Here is a 20117-nt window from a genome sequence, read left to right as displayed (position 1 = left end):
GGTCAATGTCAAAGGTGAAGCGGACCCCCCCATGTGTGGCCGTCTGGGGTGTGGGGACACAGGCGTCTGGGGCCACCCAGCGAGTGGGGCAGAGAACCCAGGCATTGGGGGGGCTCTCAGGGACAGGGGTCAAAGGGCAGGGTGGTGACACCGCCGTGCAGCTCGAGGCCACCTTCAGCCCAGGCCAGCAGGTCGCCGGCCGCCCGGGCACTGCAGCCGGCCACCGCGGCCACCTCTGCCGCGTCCAGCACCCGGCTCCACAGCTGGAACTCGGAGATCTCCCCCACGAAGGCCTGTGTGGCATCGAACCGGCCGCCCAGCGCGTCCTGCAGGACACGTGGCGCCATGGGGACACAGGGATGTGCTGCCCGCGTGGCACTGGGACAGGGCACCGTGGCACCCGCACAGCATGGGGACATGGCACCCGTGTGGCACAGGGACATGGGGATGTGGCACCCGTGTGGCACAGGGACATGGGGATGGGGACGTGGCAGCCGTGTGGCATGGGGGCATGGGGATGTAGCACAGGGACATGGGGACATGGCACCCGTGTGGCACGGGGAGGTGGGGATGGGGATGTGGCACTGGTGTCACACAGGGACATGGGGACGGGGAGGTGGGGACAGGGACATGGCACAGGGACAGACAGTAGGATATGTCCCCATGACCCTGTGGTGTCCTGTGACCTCGAGGTGTCCCCGTGACCCCCCCCATGTCCCCGCACGCCCCCCCCCCCTCCGGGCCCCCCCCCCCGTCCCCACCACTGTACCTGCTCCTGGCCGAGGACGAGGACACCGTGGGGGCGCAGGGGGTGGCCGGCCGCCAGCCCCCCGCCCCGGCCCCGGGGGACCCCGTCCTGGAAGCTGCGCCAGGTGCCCCCCGCCGCCGCCCAGGTCACACAGACGTGCTGCCACCGGCCCGGGGACGGGGACAGCGCCAGCGGCACTGCCTGGGGGGGCTGTCAGGGCTGGCCCCACAGAGCCCCCAGCCCCACGGCTCCCCCCTCACCCCTCCATAGACCCCTGCACCCCAATACTTCCCTATAGCCCGCCCATCCCCCACTCTCCCAGCCCCCCCCCCCATGCCCCCCCCCTCAACCCCCTGGTACTCACAGCCCCCCATAGCCCCCATCAGCCCCACCTCCCTGCCCCCATAACCTTCCATAGCTCCCCTCAGTTCCCCCGTAGCCCCCCCACTTCCCAGTCCCCCCATATCCACCTGTAGCCCCCCCTCCTCTCAGCCCCCAATATCCCCCCCTTCTCCCAGTCCCTCATAGCCCCCCAATAGCGCCCACTCCTCCCAGCCCCCCATATCCCTCTCAATAGCCCCCCCTCCCAGCTCCTCATAGCCCCCCAATAGTCCCCCACAGCCCCTCATAACCCCCCAATAGCCCCCCCCCGCTCCCAGCCCCTCATAGCCCCCCCAATAGCCCCCCCCAGTAGCTCCCCCCGCTCCCAGCCCCTCATAGCCCCCCCAGTAGCCCCCCACTCCTCCCAGCCCCCCATAGCCCCCCCCAATAGCCCCCCCCCCCGCTCCCAGCCCCTCATAGCCCCCCCCCAGCCCCCTGTAGCCCCCCCACCTGGTCATCCACCAGCAGCTCCATGGGGCGCCCCCCCCACGCCAGCAGCACCAGCTCATTGGGCTGCCCGGGGGCAGCGTAGGAAAAGGGGGTGCCCAGGGCCGGGGCTCCCCCGGGGCGCAGCCAGAGGCAGGCGGAGAGCGCTCGCAGCGCCCGCCGCACTGTGCCCCGCGCCCGCGCGAACATGTAGTTGGTGCGGAGGGGGAAGGCCACGCGGAAGCCCCCCCGGTGGACCCCGGCACCTGGGGAACCCCCTGGCCATCAGCATGGGGCGCTCGTCACCGTGGGGGTCCCCAGTCACTCTGTCCCCTGGGGGTTCCGTCCTTCGGGGATGCCCTGGGCAGGGGGATCCCACCCTTGGGGGTCCTCAAGAGTCCCCCACCCCGTGGGTGCTACCCCTGAAGGTCCCCAACCTCTGTCCCCAAGTGTTCCCACCCCTGGGGGTCCCCAACCCTCTGTCCCCAGCCCTTGAGGGTCCCCAACCCCTGTCCCCAAGTGTCTCCAACCCTGGGGGTCCCCAACTCTCCGTACCCAGCCCCAGGGGGTCCCCAACCTCTGTCCCCAAGTGTCCCCATCCCTGGGGGTCCCACTCCTGAGGGTCCCCAACCCTCTGTCCCCCGCCCCGGGGGGTCCCCAACCTCTGTCCTCAAGTGTCCCCAATCCCGGGGGTCCCACTCCTGGGCATCCACAGCCCACTGTCCGCAGCCCCGGGGGGTCCCCAACCTCTGTCCCCAAGTGTCTCCAACCCTGGGGGTCCCCAACCCTCTGTCCCCAGCCCTGAGGGGTCCCCAACCCTGTCCCCAAGTGTCCCCAACCCTGGGGGTCCCCAACCTTTGTCCCTACCCCGGGGGTCCCCGTACCTCCTGCTGTTCCCTCACCCTTGTGCTTGTCCTGGGGGTCCTTGACATCCTGGTGGTCCCTGAGGTCCCCGTGGTCCTCGTGGTCCTCCTCTTCCTCATGGGCCTCATGGTCACCATGGTGATGGCTGTGGGCCCAGTGATGCTCCAGGTGGTTGCCATGGGGATGGCCATGCTTGCTGTGGTCACCGTGGTGGTTGCCATGGTTCCCATAGTGGTTGCCATGAAGATGGCTGTGGTGGTTGCCATGGTGATCCTCGAAATGGTTGCCAGGGAGGTTGCTGTGTTTGCTGTGGTCGCCGTGGTGGTTGCCATGGTTCCCGTAGTGGTTGCTATGGAGGATGCCGTGGTGGTTGCTGTGGTCACTGAGCTTGCTGTGGTTGCCGTGTTGATCGTGGGGATCACTGGGTTTGCCGTGGTCGCCATGGTGGTTGCTATGGTGGTCGCTATGGAGGATGCTGTGGGGTTTGGCGTGGGCACTGAGCTTGCTGTGGTCCCCGTGGTGACTGTGGTGGTTGCCATGCAGACCCTCATGGTGGTTGCTATGGAGGATGCCATGCAGGTTGCCATGGTCACCAGCCTTGCTGTGGTCACTGGGCTTGCTGTGGTCGCCGTGGTGACCATGGTGGTTGCCATGGTCACTGGGCTTGCTGTGGTCACCATGGTGATCGTGGTGGTTGCTGTGGTCACTGGGCTTGCTGTGGCCACCATGGTGACCGTGGTGGTTGCCATGGGGACTCTCATGGTGGTTGCCATGCTTCTCGTGGTCACCGTGATGGCCATGGTGGCTGCCATGGTTGCCATGATGGTTGCCGTGGTGGTCGCCATGGTCACCATGGTGGTTGCTGTGGTCGCCATGGTGGTTGCCGTGGTGGTCGCCATGGTCACCATGGTGGTTGCCGTGCTGGTCGCCGTGCTGGTTGCCATGCTTCAAATGGTGGTCGCTGTGGTGGCCGTGGTCGCCAAAGTGGTTGCCATGGTGGCTGTGGTGGTTGCCATGGGGATGGCTGCCGTTGCCATGGTGATGGAGCTGCAGCTCCAGGAGTCCAATCTTCTTCTGCAGCGCCTCCCGCAGCCCCGAGACATTCCGGCTCTGCTGGGGGGGGCGTCACCCCACGGCGCCCAAACCTGCCCCCCACCTCACCCCGCAGCCCCCCACCTCACCCCACAGATCTCTCATCTTAACCCACAGCCCCCCCAACTGCCCCTTCATCTTCCCCCATAGCCTCATCCTGCCCCCCAGCCCCCCCCAGTTACCCTCCAACCCCCCCCAGTTACCCTCCAACCCCCCTTCCTGACCCCCAAGTGCCCCCATCCCCTCCCCCCACTTGCCCTTTGTGCCCCCCCTCCCTCCCCGGGTATATTTAGCCCAAGGGCAGCCCAGGAGCTACCCATTAATCCCTCGCCCAGAATTAATCAGCACCGGGTTAATGAGGGCAACGAGGTGGGGGGTGGGGGGGAGGGGGTTGGGGGGAGGGGAAGGGAAGACCCTGGCATCCGGGCACCCCCACTCCCCCACCGCCTCCCTGCTGCAAGGCCACCAGATGGTCCCCAAAGAGGATCAGGGGGTAAGCTGGGGGGGGGGTGGTGAGGGGGGGAGGGTGTGCACCCCGATGTGCCCCAGCACACCCCCCCCCCCCGCACCCCCTCCGCCTCTGGTGGGACCCGGACGTTTGGCCAGGGAGGTGTTGCACAAGGGAGGTGTTGCACGAGGGAGCGGTGCACGAGGGAGCGGTGCACGAGGGAGCGGTGCACGAGGGTGCTGCAGCCCTAGGAGCCGTGCACGAGGATGGTGCATCGCAGGGAGCAATGCACAAGGCCAGTGCAACACACAGAGCGATGCACAAGGCTGCTGCAGCATGCGGGGCGGTGCACGAGGGTGCTGCACCCCAGGGAGCAGTGAACGAGGATGGTGCAAGTTGTGTACCAGGATGATGCATCCCAGGGTGCCACACATGGGTGTGACACAGCACGAGGCACAAGGATGACGCACTAAAGGGACCAATGCCTAGGTGCACTGTGGCACGAGGACGGTGCACCACGGTGAGCGCTGCACGAGGACGGCGCAACGCGGGGAGCAATGCACGAAGATGGTGTAACACAAGGAGCGATACACGGGGGCCGTGCATCCCAGGGAGCGATGCAGACGCATTCCCCAACCAAGGTGCGTTGCACACGTGCATGCAAGCCCCTCCCCCCTTGCCGCCTCACCTGCAGCTGCTGCAGCCGCTGCCGCAAGCCCTGCAGCACCTGCTGTGCCCCTTCCCCCTGCCCCCGCCAGGCCTCCTCGTGCGACGCCACCTCCTCGTGCGACGCCACCTCCTCGTGTGAGGCCTGCTGGTGAGCCCGGGCCTGGCACCGGGCCAGCTTGGCTGCCAGCTCCCGCGCTGCCTCCCGCTGCTCCAATGCCGCCTCCCGCTGCTGCACCAGCGCCTCGCGAAGCCGCAGGATGGTGCGCCGTGCCCCTGCCAGCCCCTCGTAGGGGCCCTCGTGCAAACCGTCGTGCGACACCTCGTGCGAGTCCTCATGTGAGGGGCCGGCGGAGCAGCCCGGCTCCATTTCAGGGGGGAGCGGGGTGCAGATGAAGCGGGGGAGGGGCTCAGGCCCCACCCCCCCCAGCAGCACCCCAAGGGTCAGCAGGATGAGCGCGTGGGGTGGCATGGTGGGGGCACACGTGTGTGCAAGGCAAGGGTGTGGGGCGGGGTGCGCGTGCAGCTCCAGGAAGGCCTCTGCAACGCAAGAAAGGATCCCTGTGCACACACGCGTGCAACATGAGTGCTCTGCCCCCCATGTGCATGTGATGCAACAGCTCTCCCCTTGCACACGTGTGTGATATGAGCTGCAGGCCTTTGCACATGAGCGTGCAATGCAGGGAGCAGCCCTGTGCACACACGTGCAATATGTGCATCAGCCGCTCGCACACGTGTGTGCAAGACATGCAGCTCCCTTGTGCACACAGACTCCTCCCGCCCTTTGCACGTGCACATGTGATGCATGTGTCACCCCCCCCCCTTGCACACTCAGGTGCAGCACAAGCACCTCCAGCCCTTGCACGTGTATGTGCCATGCACGCACACACTTGCACACATGTGACCCCCCCTCCCCTTGCACCTCCTTGGTGCAACAGAAGTGATGCCCTTGCACGTGTGTGTGCAAGACCCCCCTCGCCCCCCCCCCCCACTGGCTTCCCCTCACACACGTGTGCGCAACACGGGGCCCTCCTGCCCCCCACCCCACATGTGTGTACCCCCCCCAGCCCCCCTCCCTCATACCTGTGCACACGCGTGTGCGACGCCCCACAGCTGCTTGCACGTTTGTTCCCGCGGCCACCCAGGCCGGGCCAGTGGTGATTAATGGTCTTACTGGGCTTTACTGGGAGGACGGGGGGGGGGGAGGGGGGGATCAGAGCGGCTCAGGCAGGGGGAGGGGGGGATTTGGGGGGGGATGGGTGGCACAACTGCCCCTCCTCACCCCCACACTATGGCTATGGAGCAGCTCTGCCCCATAACTGCCCCCCCCCCAAGTTCCCTCAGTTGCCCCCCAACCTGGCCCATGGCCCCCCACCTGCCCCCCAGTCCAAACCAGCTGAGGATTCGCTGGTTCCCAGTAAAGCCCAGTTGCCCCCATTAGTCCAAACCAGCTGGAGGGGGGGGCAGTCCCCAGCACCCAGTACAAACCAGTCCCCCCAGTACAAACCAGTACACACCACATTATTCAAAGTAAAAGCCAGACCTGGAGTTTTTTTTTTTTAATGCCCCTCCCCCCCCTTGACCCTCCCCCACCCCCCCCTCCCCCATTCTGGGGGGGGTTTGTTCTTCCTCGGGACCCCCAAGTTTGGCACTGGGGGGGCTACATGGGGGCAGGGCCCCCCCTTGCTGGGTCTGGGGTAGGGGGGAGGGGAGCGGCCCCCATTTTGGCACCGGCTGGGGGGGCCCATTCGCCCTCCCCCCCAAAGTCACTGTAGAAAAGGAGTGTTCGGGGGTGGGATCAGGCCCCTCCCCCCGCCGCCATGGAGGGGGCTGGGGGGGAGGGGCAGGAGGCTCCCCCCCCCCCCCCAAGTGGCTGCGATGGCTGGGGGAGGGGCTCCGGTACCCCCCCCCCCCCGGGTCAGTTCTCGATGGGGGCTGGAAAAGGTGGGGGGGGTGTCAGGTACCCCCAGCTCCAACCCCCTCCTGAGCACCCCCAACCCCCAGCTCTGCCTCTTTGACCCCCCAGGACCCCCCAACCCCCCCCATCTGCCCCATAGCACCCCTCAGACCCCCCATCTGCCCCTGTGACACCCCCCCAGCCCCCCTGGATCTGCCCCATGGGACAGCCAACCCCCCTTACCTGCCCCATAGCCCCCCCCATCTGCTCCTTTGCTCCCTCAGCATCCCCACCCACCCTCACCTGCCCCATAACCCCCCAGCCCCCCCATCTGCCCCTCCGCACCCTTCAGCCCCCCCCAAATGTGCCACATGACCCCCACCCCCCAGATCCGCCCCCTGGGACCACCCAACCCCCCTTATCTGCCCCTTTGCACCCCCCAGCCCCCCAGCTCTGCCCCCCACTCACGGGCCGTGGGGCGCTCGGGCTCGGGGGGGACCCGGGGGGGCTCCAGGGCAGGGGAGACGGTGAAGCGGGTGCCACGTCGGGGGTCCCCACCCAGGGGGGGGCCGGGGGGGTCCCGCTCCTCCTCCCACTCAAAGACCCCTCCTGTGGGGTGCCGGGGGTCAGGATCCCCCCCCCCCCCCCCAATGCCCAGGACACCCCTGTTATGGGGAAGAGACACACAACCCCCAGGACCCCCTTCTGTTGGGCATGGACCCCCCCCGCCCCAAAGGCTCCCGTGATGTGGGGCAGAGATCCCCCTGCCGCGGCTCCAGAGCCTCCCCTTGACCCAGGACCCCCTCGCTATGGGGCAGTGGCCCCCACCCGGGGCAGGGCCTCCCCCCAAGACCCCCGACCCCCCGCTACAGGGCAGGGACACTCCCCACCCCCAGTGCTCAGGGCCCACCTATACGGGGCTGAGCCCCGCTGTGGGCCCAGTTCCCCCCGCCGTGGGGCAGGACACTCCCCCCCGGGTTCTCCCCGCGGCGGCAGTACCCACCGACTCCGTCAGGCGGCGCGAAAGCGTCGGGCTCCGCCCCCTCCCTCTCGGCGGCGCTCTGGCAGCTCAACTCGTTGGTAGGCGTCTCCTACGCGAGGTGGGGGGCGGAGCCTGTCATCGCCCCTCCCCTCCGCCCCACCCTCCCCTCCCCTGTGGGCGGGGCTTCCCGCGCCCCGCCAGCATATCAGCGCCGTCCCCGCCCACCTGGTCAAAGAGGTAGATGGTGACGTCATCGAAGAAGGACACCATCTTGCGCTTCCGCGCCAGCGCCGCTTCCGCTTCAGCCGCGGCCCTCGGCGACTTGAGGAGGCCCCGGAGGCCGCGCCCGTCCCAGCGGGTCACCACCACCGGCACCGCCGGCTCCGCGGCGCCGCCCCCGCCCGCCGCCTCGGCTCCCTCGGCCTCGGCCTCTTCTTCCTCTTCCTCGTCCTCGTCCTCCTCCTCCTCCTCCTCCTCCGGCGGCCCCCGCGCCTCCGCCGCCTCCCAGCGCGGGGCTCGCGGGCCGCGCCGGGGGAAGGGCCGCAGGGCCAGGGGCGGCAGCGGGAGAGAGAGGCGGGAGGCCTTCGCTGGGGTGGGGCAGAGGCCGTGGGGAAGGGGAGAGGGCAGCGGGGCGGTGGTTGAGGAGGGGCCGTGGGGCGGGGTTGGGGGGTGGGGAGGGTGTGTGGGGCAGGTTAGGGGACAGTGGGGCAAGGTTGGGGGCGATAGAGGGGGTGGGAGGGGAGGTTGGGGGCGGAGAGGGGCCGTGGGGCAGGTCAGGGGTTAGTGGGAGGTCGGGGGTGGGGTTATAGGGCAGGTTGAGGGGTAGTGGAGCAAGGTTGGGGGGGTTAGAGGGGGGCGTGGGGCAGGTTTAGGCGGTTTGGGGGTGCAGGAGGGCAGGTTGAGGGGCAGAGCAGGGCAATGGGGCAGGTTAGGGGGCAGTGCCGTGATGTTGGGGGGTAGAGAAGGGCCGTGGGGCGGGTTAGAGGGCAGCGGGGATGGTTGGAAGGTTAGAGGGGGCAGAGAAAAGGGACAAAAAGTCAAAAGGGGGGGACAAGGAGGTGCCCCCTTCCCACAATGCACCACCCCAGAAGACCCCCCACCTCCTGCCCCCAAAAGCCCCTTGTTGCCCCCCTCTTCCCAGCCTCATTCCTCACCCACCTCGGATGTCGGCGCTGCTGGGGGTGGGCGTGGGGACGGGGACGTCGGTGGCGCCGCCGCCGTGGCCGTTGTCCCCCACCTGCCCTCTGCTGGCCCCCCCCTGCGCCAGGGCCTCGGGGTGCTCGTCCTGTCCCCGGGGTGCCAGCAGATTTCGGGTGACGTCCTCGCGTAGGGTGACCTGCAGTTGCTCCTGGCACACCTGCACCACGAACCCCCCTTCGGCAGTGGCCCCGGGGACGTCCCCGTCCCTGTCCCCCTGCCCGCGATGGGACATCTGTGTCCCCGGGGTCACCACCACCTTGGTGGTGCCACTGCCACCGGCCCCTGCTGCGGGTGATGGGGATGTCTCTGTCTCGTAGCCGCTGTCCCCTGGGCGCTGTCCCGGCGAAGGTGGCGACACCCTTGGGGCTGGGGACACCTTGGGAGGTTCTTTTGGGGATGGCCCCCCTGGAAGTTTCGCTGGGGACCCTCTTGGGGATCTCCTCTGGGGACCCTGTGGAGACACCTCTTGGCATTTCTTTGGGGATGCCTTTGGGGTCATCATCTCTTGACACCTCCTTGGGGACACCTTTGGGGACATCTCTTGGAGTCTCCTTGGGGAACCCCTTGAGGACATCTCTTGGCGTCTCCTTGGGGACATCTCTTGGCATCTCTTCGGGGCTGCCTTTGGGGTCATCTCTTGGCATCTCTTTGGGGACATCTCTTGGAGTCTCCTTGGGGAACCCCTTGAGGCTCTCTCTTGACATCTCCTTGGGGATGCCTTCGGAGACCTGGGTGGACCCTTCCCCGGGGACCCCTTTGGGGACCGGGCTGGGGACCCTGTTGGGGACTTTGAGCACCTCCTTGGGGACCCCTTGGGCACCTTCTCCAAGGACGCCTTTGGGGACATCTCTGGGCATCTCCTCAGAGACCCTTTTGGGGACCTCTTGGGACACTTCTCTGGGGACCTCCTGGGACATCTTTTTGGGTCCCCTTCTGGGCACTGCCCTGAGGATGTCATCGGGCAGTTCGGGGGGGGGCATCCCTGGGGACGTCTCTTGGCACCTCTCTGGGGACCCTGACAGGGACGTCTCTTGGCATCTCCTTGGGGGCTTCTCTTGGCACCTCTCTGGAGACCCTGCTGTGGACCCCTTTGGGGACATCTCTGGGGACATCCCTTGGCACCTCTCTGGGGATCCCTTTGGGGACATCTCTGGGGACATCCCTTGCCACCTCTCTGGGGATCCCTTTGGGGACATCTCTGGAGACCCCTTTGGGGATGTCCCTTGGCACCTCCCTGTGCCCCCCCTTGGGCCGCCACCTTGGGTGTCCCCGCCTGGCCAGGGGATGACCGTGGGGGGGTCCCCGAGAACCCCGGGTACCAGGGCCACCTTCTCCTCGGGACCCTCGGCCAGTGCGGCCAGCGGTGGCACAGCCACGGCCACGAGGATGCCGGTGCCTGGGAAGGGAGACCCTGGTGGGGGTCCCCAAGGACCCCCCCGGGGAAAATCCTCCCTCAGGGATGTCCCTGGTGCCCCAGGCGGCGTCCCTTGTATCCACAGGGATGTCCCTGGTGCGCCGGGTGCTGTCACATCTGTCCAACGTGACCACGGGGAGGTCCCTTGTGCCCCTGGCACTGTCATGTCTGTCCAAGGGGGCGTCCCTTGTGATGAAGGCAGCATCTCTTGTGACAAAGGGGATGTCCCTTGTGCCCCAGGTGCCATCTCTGGTGGGGTAGGTGACATCTCTTGGGTCCACGGGGACACCTCTGGTGTCACAGGGGATGTCCCGTGTCCCCCAGGCACTGTCTCTTGTGCCAAAGGTGACATTTCGTATGCCCAAGGGGATGACCCTTGTTCCCTGGGTAACATCTCTCGTGTAGGTGCCATCTCTTGTGCCCATGGGGATGTCTCTGCTGCCAAAGGGGACATCCCTTGTGCCGAAGGTGCCATCTCTGCTGCCAAAGGGGATGTCCCTTGTGTGCTGGGCACTGCCTCTCCTCTCAAAGATGTTTCTTGTCCCCACGGGGATGTCTCCAGTGCCAAAGGGGACCTCTCTGATGCCAAAGGTGCCACCTCTCCCATCAGCGGTGGCCTTTCTTGTCCCCATGGGGGCATCTCTGGTGCCAGAGGGGACGTCCCTTGTGTCCCAGGCACTGTTTCTGGTGTCAAAGGTGACATTCCTTGTCCCCACGGGACCATCTGGGGTGCTGAAGGGGATTGTGTCCCAGGTGCCACCTCTCTGGTCAATGGTGGCCTCTCTTGGCCCCACGGGGCCATCTCCAGTGCTAAAGGGGACGTCCCTTGCATCAACGGTGGCCTCTCTTGTGTCAACGATGACATGTCTTGTCCCCATGAGGCCACCTCCGATGCCAAAGGGGATGTCCCTTGTGCCCCAGGTGCCACCTGTCTGGTCAGCGGTGGTCTCTCTTGGCCCCATGGAGCCATCTCCAGTGCCAAAGGGGACGTCCCTTGTGCCAACAGTGGCCTCTCTTGAGTCAACAAAGACCTCTGTTGTCCCCATGGGGCCACATCCAATTCCAAAGGGGGTGTCCCTTGTGTCCCAGGTGCCACCTCTCTTGTCAATGGTGGCCTCTCTTGCATCAACAAAGACCTTTGTTGTCCCCACAGGGCCATCTCCAATGCCAAAGGGGATGTCCCTTGTATCAATGGTGGCCTCTCTTGTCCCTGAGGGGCCACCTGTAGTTCCAAAGGGGATGTCCCTTGTGAACCAGGTGCCACCTCTCTTGTCAGTGGTGGCCTCTCTTGCATCAACAAAGACCTTTCTTGGCCCCACGGGGCCATCTCCAATGCCAAAGGGGATGTCCCTTGTGCCAGCGGTGGCCCCTCTTGCATCGACGAAGACCGCTCTTGTCCCCATGGGGCCACCTTCAGTTCCAAAGGGGACATCCCTTGCGCCCCAGGTGCCACCTCTTTGGTCATCGCCGTCCCCTCTTGTCCCCACAGTGCCACCTCGTCTTGCCCCACTGCCGCCCCCTGCCCCTCTGCCCCCCAAAGCCCGGGGTGACCAGCGGTCTCGGTGGCTTCAGTGGCCTCGGTGGCCGCGGGACACTCCACCAGGGACCCCCTCTCCGCCCGCAGGGATGAGTCGTCCCCGGCGCTGTCACAGCGGGGGCGCAGGGGGGCCCCCCGCTCCCGCCACCCCCGCACCACATCGGCACGGGCCAGGGCGCAGGTACAGGGGGGTGGGGGGGTGTCCCCATCCTCTCCCTCCTCGTCCCCCCGGCAGAGGGGACAAGCCAAGGGGCGCCGGGGGCTGCTCCCCCCACTTCCAGCCGTGCTCCCTGCCGAGCTGCGCTCCCCCCACCCTTCCCCAGCTCCCCCCATCAGTGCCGTCTCCTGCACCCCGCGAAAGGGGTTGAGCCCCCCCCGACGGCTAGGGACAGCGGGGGGGGCCATGGCCTCACCGGTGTCCCCCCCACCTTCGTGTTCCTCCAGGCGGATGTAGTACTCGCTGGTCCCCGAGGGGCTGCGGGCACCCAACACCGGCAGCACCCCGGGGGTCCCCAAGGTACTGGGGCGGTTTTGAGGTGGGGGTCCCCCACCAGAGCGGCCCCCCCGGGCGCGTTCCCAAAGACACTCGAAAGCCAGACGTCCCCGGCTGCTCTGGGTGACGGTGAGGACGTCCTCGGGATCGGGGCCAGGGAAGGTGTCGAGGAGGGGGAAGGCGGAGGGAGGGCGAGGGGGGGGGGCTGGCGCCGGGGACCCCCCCTGGGGACCCCGCAGGAGGGTGCTCAGCCGGCGGTGCAGCTCTTCCAGCGATGGGCGCTGGGGGGGCGGGCGCCAGCAGGACTGCAGCACCCCGAACCTGCGGGTGGCACCCACCCCCCACGGTGGGTGTTGGCGGGCAGGGGGCACTCACGGGGACACCCCCCAGGGATGGGGAGACAGGGACACCCCGGGGACGGGGATGGCGGGTGTGTGTGTGTGTGTGTTTGTGACAGGGACACCCCGGGGACGGGGATGGCAGGGGCAGGAGGTGACGGGGACACCCCAGGGATGGAGATGGCGGGGGGTGTGTGACAGGGACACCCCAGGGACGGGGATTTGGGGGTGGGGGGAGGTGACAGGGACATGACAGGGATGGAAATGTGGGGGGTGGGTGAGGTGACGGGGACACGCCAGGGGCAGGGATGTGTGTGTGTGTGTCAGGGACACCCCAGGGAAGGGGATGGCATGGTGGGAGGGGACAGGGAAAGTGACAGGGACACCCTGGGGATGGGGACACCCAAGGGATGGGGATGGCATAGGGGGGATAGGACAGGACAGTGACAGGGACACACACCCCAAGGACGGGGACAACCCAGGGACGGGGGTGGCATGGGGTGGGGGATGACAACGGAACAGTGACAGGAACACCCCAGGGACAGTGGCAGGGACACCCAAGGGATGGGCACCTACCCCCCCGGGGGACAGAGACAGATGGGAGGACACAGCCGATGGGTGGATGTATTGGGGGGTCCCTGTCCCCCCCCATGTCCCCCTGTCCCCCCCCACTCACCAGCTGTCAGCGTGGGGCAGGCGGAGCCGGGGGCGGCCAAGAGCCAGGGGACGTCGGCGCATCAGGCGGCCGAGGAGCTCCTGGTCCGAGAGGTGCTGGTAGGGCTGGACCCCCAGCTCAAACAGCTCCCACAGCGTCACCCCCAGCGACCTGACGGGGACACCGTGACACCCTCCTTGTCACCACAGACGCCACCACCCAAGGACTGTCATGCCGGATACAGTGGCATTGTGACACCATGATGCCAGGTGTGGTGGCGTCACGACACAGTGAGGCTTGTCACCCTAACGCTAGCGACTGTCATGCGGGGTGACAACACCATGATGCTTGTCACTGTCACACCAGGGGCCATCATGCCGGGTATTGTGGCATCACAACACCGTGACACTTGTCACCGCCACACCAGGGACCACCGTGGCATCACAACGCCATGACGCCGTTGGGCTGAATGCTGTCACGTCTGGCATCACAACAATGTCCCGCCTGGGCACCATGCAGCCATTGCCGGTACAACACTGTCCTGATGTCGTGGTGACATCAGGACAGTGTCACACTGTCACAGGTGGGTGCTACAGCACCCCAACTCTGTCACACCCCAACACTGTGACACCATGACACCCCAAAACGTGACATCAGGACCCAGTCACACCCGGGCACTGCAACCCCATGCCCCCACTGGGACAACCTGGCACCAGGGTGGGTGACGCTGCCACACCACACCACTGGGATGGGGGTGTCCCCAATGTCCTTGATGTCCCCTGGTGTCCCCCATGTCCTGGTGTCCCCCGTGTCCCCAACTCACCAGACGTTGCTCTCTTTGCTCTGCTCTGCCACCGCAAGGGTCCCCTGGGTCTCTGCCAGCAGCTCGGGGGCCACCCAGCGCAGGGGGACCCACAGCCGCTCAGGGGTCACGTAGTAGTCCTCCTGGGGGGAGGGTGTCACCCATTGTCCCCAACCCTGGCCCCAGACTGGCCCTACCCATCCCAGCAGGTCCCAGTTCTGTCCCCAGCTGGTCCTGAGGCTCCTGGCCCTGTGCTGGTGGGTCCCTGTCCCCATCGTGTTCCCAGCATGTTCCCAGGCCCCTGGGTCTGTCCTGGTGGGTCCCTGGCTTTGTCACCCCATCCTGGCTGGTCCCTCTGTCCCCATCCCCATGTCCTGCCATCCCTGTCCCCATCCTCACATCCCTCTGCCCTGGCTGGTCCCCATCCTGGTCATCCCTGTGTCCCTTGTCCCCATCCCTGTCCCCATCCCAGTCATCCCTGTGTCTCCATCCCAACTGGCCCCTGTTCCTGTGTGTCCCCCTCTTGGATTGTCCCCATCCTGGTCGTCCCCTTCCTGGTCATCCCCATGTCCTCATCCCTGTCCCCATCCCAGCTGGTGCCCATCCCTGCATCCCTCTGCCCTGGCTGGTCCCCATCCTGGTCACCCCTATGTCCTCATCCCTGTGTCTCCCCATCCCTGCCCCCACCCCAGTCACCCCTGTGTCCCCCCCACCCCTGTCCCCTCCCGGCCGTGTCCCCATGGGTGCCACCCACCCGGTAGTTGCTGTGGGCCAGCCCGTAGTCCCCCAGCCGCACCGTCAGCTCCGAGGTCAGCAGGCAGTTGCGGAGGGCCAGGTCGCTGCGGGACCCGCTCAGCCCCCAGGCCCGGGGGGCACCCAGGCGTTTGGGGGGACCCCCACCCCAAGGGGGTCCCGGGCACTCAGGGAGACCCCACCCCAAGGGGAACCCAGGCATGTTTGTGGGGGACCCCATCCCAGGGGACACTCAGGCATCTGAGGGGCACCCAGGTGTCTGGGGGGACCCGGGCGTTCGGGGGGACCCCCACCCCAAGGGGGACCTGGGCGTTCGGGGGGACCCCCACCCCGAGGAGGACCCGGGTGTTGGGGGGGGGACCCAGGCATTTTGGGGTCACCCAGGTGTCTGGGGGAGACCCCCACCCCAAGGGGGACCCTGGGAGTACCTGTGGACGTAGCCGTGGCGGTGAAGGTGCCGCAGCCCCAGGGTCACCTCGAGCGCCAACCGCTGCAGCGTGGCGACGTCGCGGGGGGGCAGCTCTGGCGTCCCCCCCCCAGCCCCCCGCTGAGCCCGCAGGTACCGCTTCAGGTCCCCCTGCCAGAGGTTGATGGGGTCACGGGCAGGGACGGACAGACACGCGACCACACACGACCAGGGTGGTCATGGGACACGGGGTGGTGCGGGTGGCAGGGGGGGGCAGGGGGCAGAGCCCCTTGTGCACCCCCCGCCGTGCAAATGCTCATGCCCAACGCTCCTGTGCATCCCCCCTTTGTGCAAACCCCACGTGCAAAAAGCTGTGCAGCCCCTCCCTATGCAACCCCCCCCTGCAACCCTCCCCATGCAGACCCCCTGGTGCCAACTCCCCCGTGCAACCCCCACCCCGTACACACCCCCCCCGTGCAACACCTCCCCCCGTGCAACACCCCCACCCCCACCACGCGAGCGCTTACCAGCTGGCAGTACTCCATGACCAGTAGCAGTGGCCCGCTCTCCCCGCACAGCCCCAGGCACTGCAGCAGGTTGGGGTGCTGGAGGCTCCTGCAAAGCATTGGGGGGGCGTGTATGCGCTCCCATCCCCCCACGCTCCAGCCTCCCCAAACCCCTCAGACGCCGGGGTTACCCCTCCCCCCTCCCCAGTACCGGTAGGGTTGAGCTTCCTCCAAGAAACGTCGCTGCTCAGGGGCTCCGGCACCAGCTCGAAGCTCCTTCACCACCACCTGCGCTGGGCTGGCGTCCCCCAACAGCTCCCCCAGGATCACCTGAGGGGGGGGCAAGAAGTTTTGGGGTTCAGGGGAGTGACCCCCCTGTTAAATCCCCCCTCCGCCCTGCCCAGACCCCTCCCTCACCTTCCCGAACCAGCCAGTGCCAATCTCCTGGAGGTAGCTCAGATGCTGCCGGCTCAAGCTTGGGGGCTTCGATGGGTCTAGAATTAGGGGTGCAAGGGGGTTTTTTTGGGGGGTGGGGTGCAGTGGGGCTCCCACAGGGACCTTATCGGTGCCCTGGAGCCATCAGCGCCCCCCCCCCCCCCAATTTGGGGCAGAACCCATTAAGGGGTCCCAATAATACCCCAAGATGGGGCAGGGTATACTGGGGGGGCTCAGCCCCCCCTGATGAGCAGTCTGGGGGGGGGACATCCACCCCCTGTCTCAGCTGCTGGCATCTCAGCGCCACTGCATGTCACCACTTTGATCAGCAACTGGTGACATTTCTGGGGCATCGACACCTGCCCCAGTTTAATTACCCCAGGGTGGGGCCCCCCTAAATTCTGGGTGCCCTCACAATACTGGGTGCTCCCCGCCCCAAATGCTGGTACCCCAGATACTTCAAAAAGAATCCAAGGGTAACAAGGAGCTTGTGAGGGGTCACTCGGTACTGGGGGGGACACCTAGAGCATCCACAGGATCCCCCCAATCTGTTGGGTGACCTAGAACCTCCTTTGAGCCACCTTGAAGCACCTGCTGGGTGATCCAGAACACCCGTAGGGCCCCCCCAGTGCCTGTGGGGTGCCTCTGAGCACCTAGAGGGCCCCCCTAAACCACTGGGTGACCCAGAGGATCCCCCCAAGCCCTTGGGTGACCTAGAACCCTCTTTCACTCCCCCCAAACCACATGCTGGGTGACCTAGAACACCCATAGCCCACCCCCAGTGCCTGTGGGGTGCCTCTGAGCCCCTAGAGGACCCCCATGAACCATTGGGTGACCAAGCCATTGGGTGACCCACAGAATCCCCCCAAGCCCTTGGGTGATCTAGAACCCCCTTTCAACCTCCCAAAACCACCCGCTGGGTGACCTAGAACACCCATAGCCCCCCCCCCCCCCCGCCCAGTGCCTGTGGGGTGTCTCTGAGCACCCATGAGGTCCCCTAAACCATTGGGTCGCCCAGAAGATCCCCCCAAGCCATTGGGTGACCTAGAACCCACTTTCACACACACCCCAAACCACACACTGAGTGACCTAGAACCCCTCTTTGACCCCCTCAAGAGCCCAAGAGCCAATCCATGGAGTCCCTCTCCCCATCACCTCCCCCACACCCCAGCCCCCCTTACCGGTGGGGGGGGGTGGGGGGGTGGGCCCCCCTACCTCCCCCAAGGGTAGGACGTAGACATCGGGCAGGGATGGGGAGGATGAGGTCTCCTCCGCTGGCGGTGTGAACTCCCCGGAGTCCTCCTCCCCCTCGGGGTTCTCGAACTCCTGTGTCCCCCCGGGTGGGTGGGTGCAAGGGGGCGTCAAAGAGTATCAAGGGGTGGCCCTCCCCCACCCCCCAGCATGCTGGAGGGGGGACAGCACCCCTCACCTTGAAGCCCACGTCGCCCCGTTTGCAGCACAGGCAGGTGAGGAGGAGGAGGACGAAGGCCACCAGCCCAGAGCAGGAGATGAGCACCACGGCGTAAGGGGGGGGCAGCAGCCCCCGCCCGGGGGGCAGGCTCCCTGGGGGGGTGGAGGGAGGAGAAGCCATTTTGGGGGGTCTCCAAGGTAGTGGGGTGCACCCCGGGACTGGGGGGAGGAAGATTGGGGGGGTGGGGCCCGGGGGTGATGGGGGGCACGGGGGGGGGGGCATGGGATGTATCTGGGGGGGCCCCATGGGGCTGTGGGTGGTGGTTGAAGAGTGCACCAGGCAGGAGGGTCCCACGGGGGTGATATGGGGTCCCGGTGGTGGGCACCCTGGCTGGGGGGGGGGGCGGGGCAGCTGAAGGGGGACCCATGGGGGTGGGGGGGCAGTTGGGTGTAATTTTGGGGGTCCCGTGGGGCTGGGGGAGTCCTGCCTGGGGAGAGTCCTATGGGGGGTGTCTCAGAGAGGGGGATGTCCCCAGGGGTGGGGGGGTCGCATCAGCCATTTCCATCTAGCTGAGCCCGTGGGGACAGGTGCTTAGCACCCACCCCCCCCACCCCCCACCCCCCCCCCCGCCCCTCAGGGGCCCAGTTCCGCCCCGGGGACACGATGGAGGGGTATGGATGCCCGGGTTCCCTCCCCCCTCTCCTTTCCCAGCCGGGTAATGGAGGAGGGAGGGTGATGGGGGGGAGGGACAACAAGGGGGCTGGGGACAACGGGGGACAGGGGACGGGGACAATGGGGGGACAGGGACAATGGGGGGGTAGGGGATGGGGACACAACAGGGGACAGAGGTATGGGGGGCACGGGAGGGGTATACAGGGGATGGGGACAACGGGAGGCTGGGGACAATGGGGGGATGAAGGGATGGGGCGGGGGGGGGGGGGGGCGGGGAAGCCGAGGGGCTGGGGACAACAGAGTGCTGGGGATGGGGGGGCACAAGAGATGGGGACAAGGCGGGGGGACAAGGGGGGATGATGGGGACAACAGAAGGCTGGGGACAAGGCGGGGGGGACCGGAGGGAAGGGGTTGAGGGCTGGGGATCAGGGAGGGGGGGGTGGGGGGCAGGACAGAGAGACGGAGGGATAGACCGAGGGATAGACGGATGTGGGGATGGAGGGATGCGGGGAGTGATGGACAGAGGGGCACAGGCAAGGGATGCAAGATGGGGACAGATGGACACAGGGATGGACACACGCACGGATGAGATGGATGAATGATGTGGGGACAGATGGACATGGGGCTGGATGGACACGGGACTGGCTGGCTGGACAGATGGATGTGGGGCTGGATGGACGGGTGGATGGACAGGCAGACGTGGAGATGGATGATGTGGGGCTGGCTGGCTGGATAAATGTACAGGCAGACGTGGAGATGGATGATGTGGGGCTGGATGGACAGACGGACAGACAGCCATGGGGCTGGATGGACAGATGGATGGCCATAGGGCTGGCTGGCTGGACAGACGGAGGGACATGGGGATGGTCAGTGTGGGGCTGGATGGACAGACAGCCATGGGGATGGACAGACAGATGGACAGATGGCTGGCCATGGGGATGGATGGATGGATGGGCGGATGGATGGATGGCCAGGCACCCATGGGGCTGGCTGGATGGTGGGGGGGCAGTTGGGGGGGCAGGACTCACCGCGGGCCGGGGGGGCCCCCAGGACACCGTGGGGCCCGAGCGAGGCCATGGCAGCGGCGGCAGCGGCCGGCAGCAGGAGGGGGGGGGGGGCTGGCCACCGCATCCCGGCCCCCACTAGGGCCCTAACGGGGTGTGGGTGGGGGGGGGGGGGCAGCTGAGGGGAGGGCGGCCCGGCCCGGGGGAGGGCAGCCCATGCCATCCTGGGTTTGGGGGGGGAGGATGGCTAGAAGGGGGGAGGGCAATAAGGGGGTCGGGGGATAGAGGGGGGGCTGTAGAGGGGGTCGGGGGACAATGGCGAGGCTAGAGGAGGGGGTGGGGGGGGGCAGAAGGGAGGATGGGAGACAATGGGGGCAGTAAATGGGGTGGGGGGGACAGCAGGGGGTGGGGGGGGAGCAGAAGGGATGGGAGAGGCAGTAAATGGGCTGGGAGGATAGCAGGGGGGCGGGGGGGGCAATTGGAGGGTGCCGAGGGGGCAGCAGCGGGCCCGGGGGGGGTCAGGGCGGCGGAGGCGGCCGAGGAGCCGCCGGCGCGGCCGTGCGGGAGCGCTGCTGCCCCCCCCCGCCCCCCCCGGCCCCGCCCCGCCGGCCGCCGCCTCCCATTGGTCGCCGGGGCTGTCTGTCAGGGCAGGGGCCGCCCTCCCGGCGCGGGGCGGGGCGCGGGATGCAGGGGGTTGCCATGGCGACGGGGCTGGGTACCACGGGGGGTGGGGCGGGGGGGGCGAGGGGGGAGACGGGGGACGGGGCGACAGAGAGGGGACGCGGGGGGGGAGCGAGGAGGTGGCCAGAGCGGGGGACGTGGGGGGACACGGGTGACACTGGAGGGGACAGGGAGGTGGCTGTGGGGGAGACAGAGAGGGGACGTGGGGGGACACGGGTGACACTGGAGGGGACACGGAGGTGGCCGTGGGGGGGGACATGGGGGCACACAGAGGGGGGACATGGGGGGACAAACAAATGGTCAAGG

General features: G+C 67.3%; 1 protein-coding gene across 1 annotated transcript; it reads right to left on the bottom strand.

Moving 5' to 3' along the window:
- Positions 1-4917: 4917 nt before the first annotated feature.
- On the bottom strand, positions 4918-19360 carry LMTK3 (lemur tyrosine kinase 3). The gene is given in 16 exon segments (XM_040594164.1): positions 4918-5165; positions 5709-5808; positions 7526-7613; positions 7730-8091; positions 8663-8771; positions 8773-12469; positions 13163-13312; positions 13965-14086; positions 14698-14782; positions 15125-15273; positions 15630-15717; positions 15820-15938; positions 16026-16102; positions 17225-17369; positions 17473-17606; positions 19155-19360. Coding segments are annotated over 16 exon segments (5604 nt in total). The 5' UTR covers positions 19204-19360; the 3' UTR covers positions 4918-5035.
- Positions 19361-20117: the final 757 nt, after the last annotated feature.

The sequence above is a fragment of the Falco naumanni genome, chromosome 5 (assembly GCF_017639655.2).
Source record: "Falco naumanni isolate bFalNau1 chromosome 5, bFalNau1.pat, whole genome shotgun sequence".
NCBI lineage: Eukaryota > Metazoa > Chordata > Aves > Falconiformes > Falconidae > Falco > Falco naumanni.
This window is presented reverse-complemented; position numbering and strand designations above follow the sequence as displayed.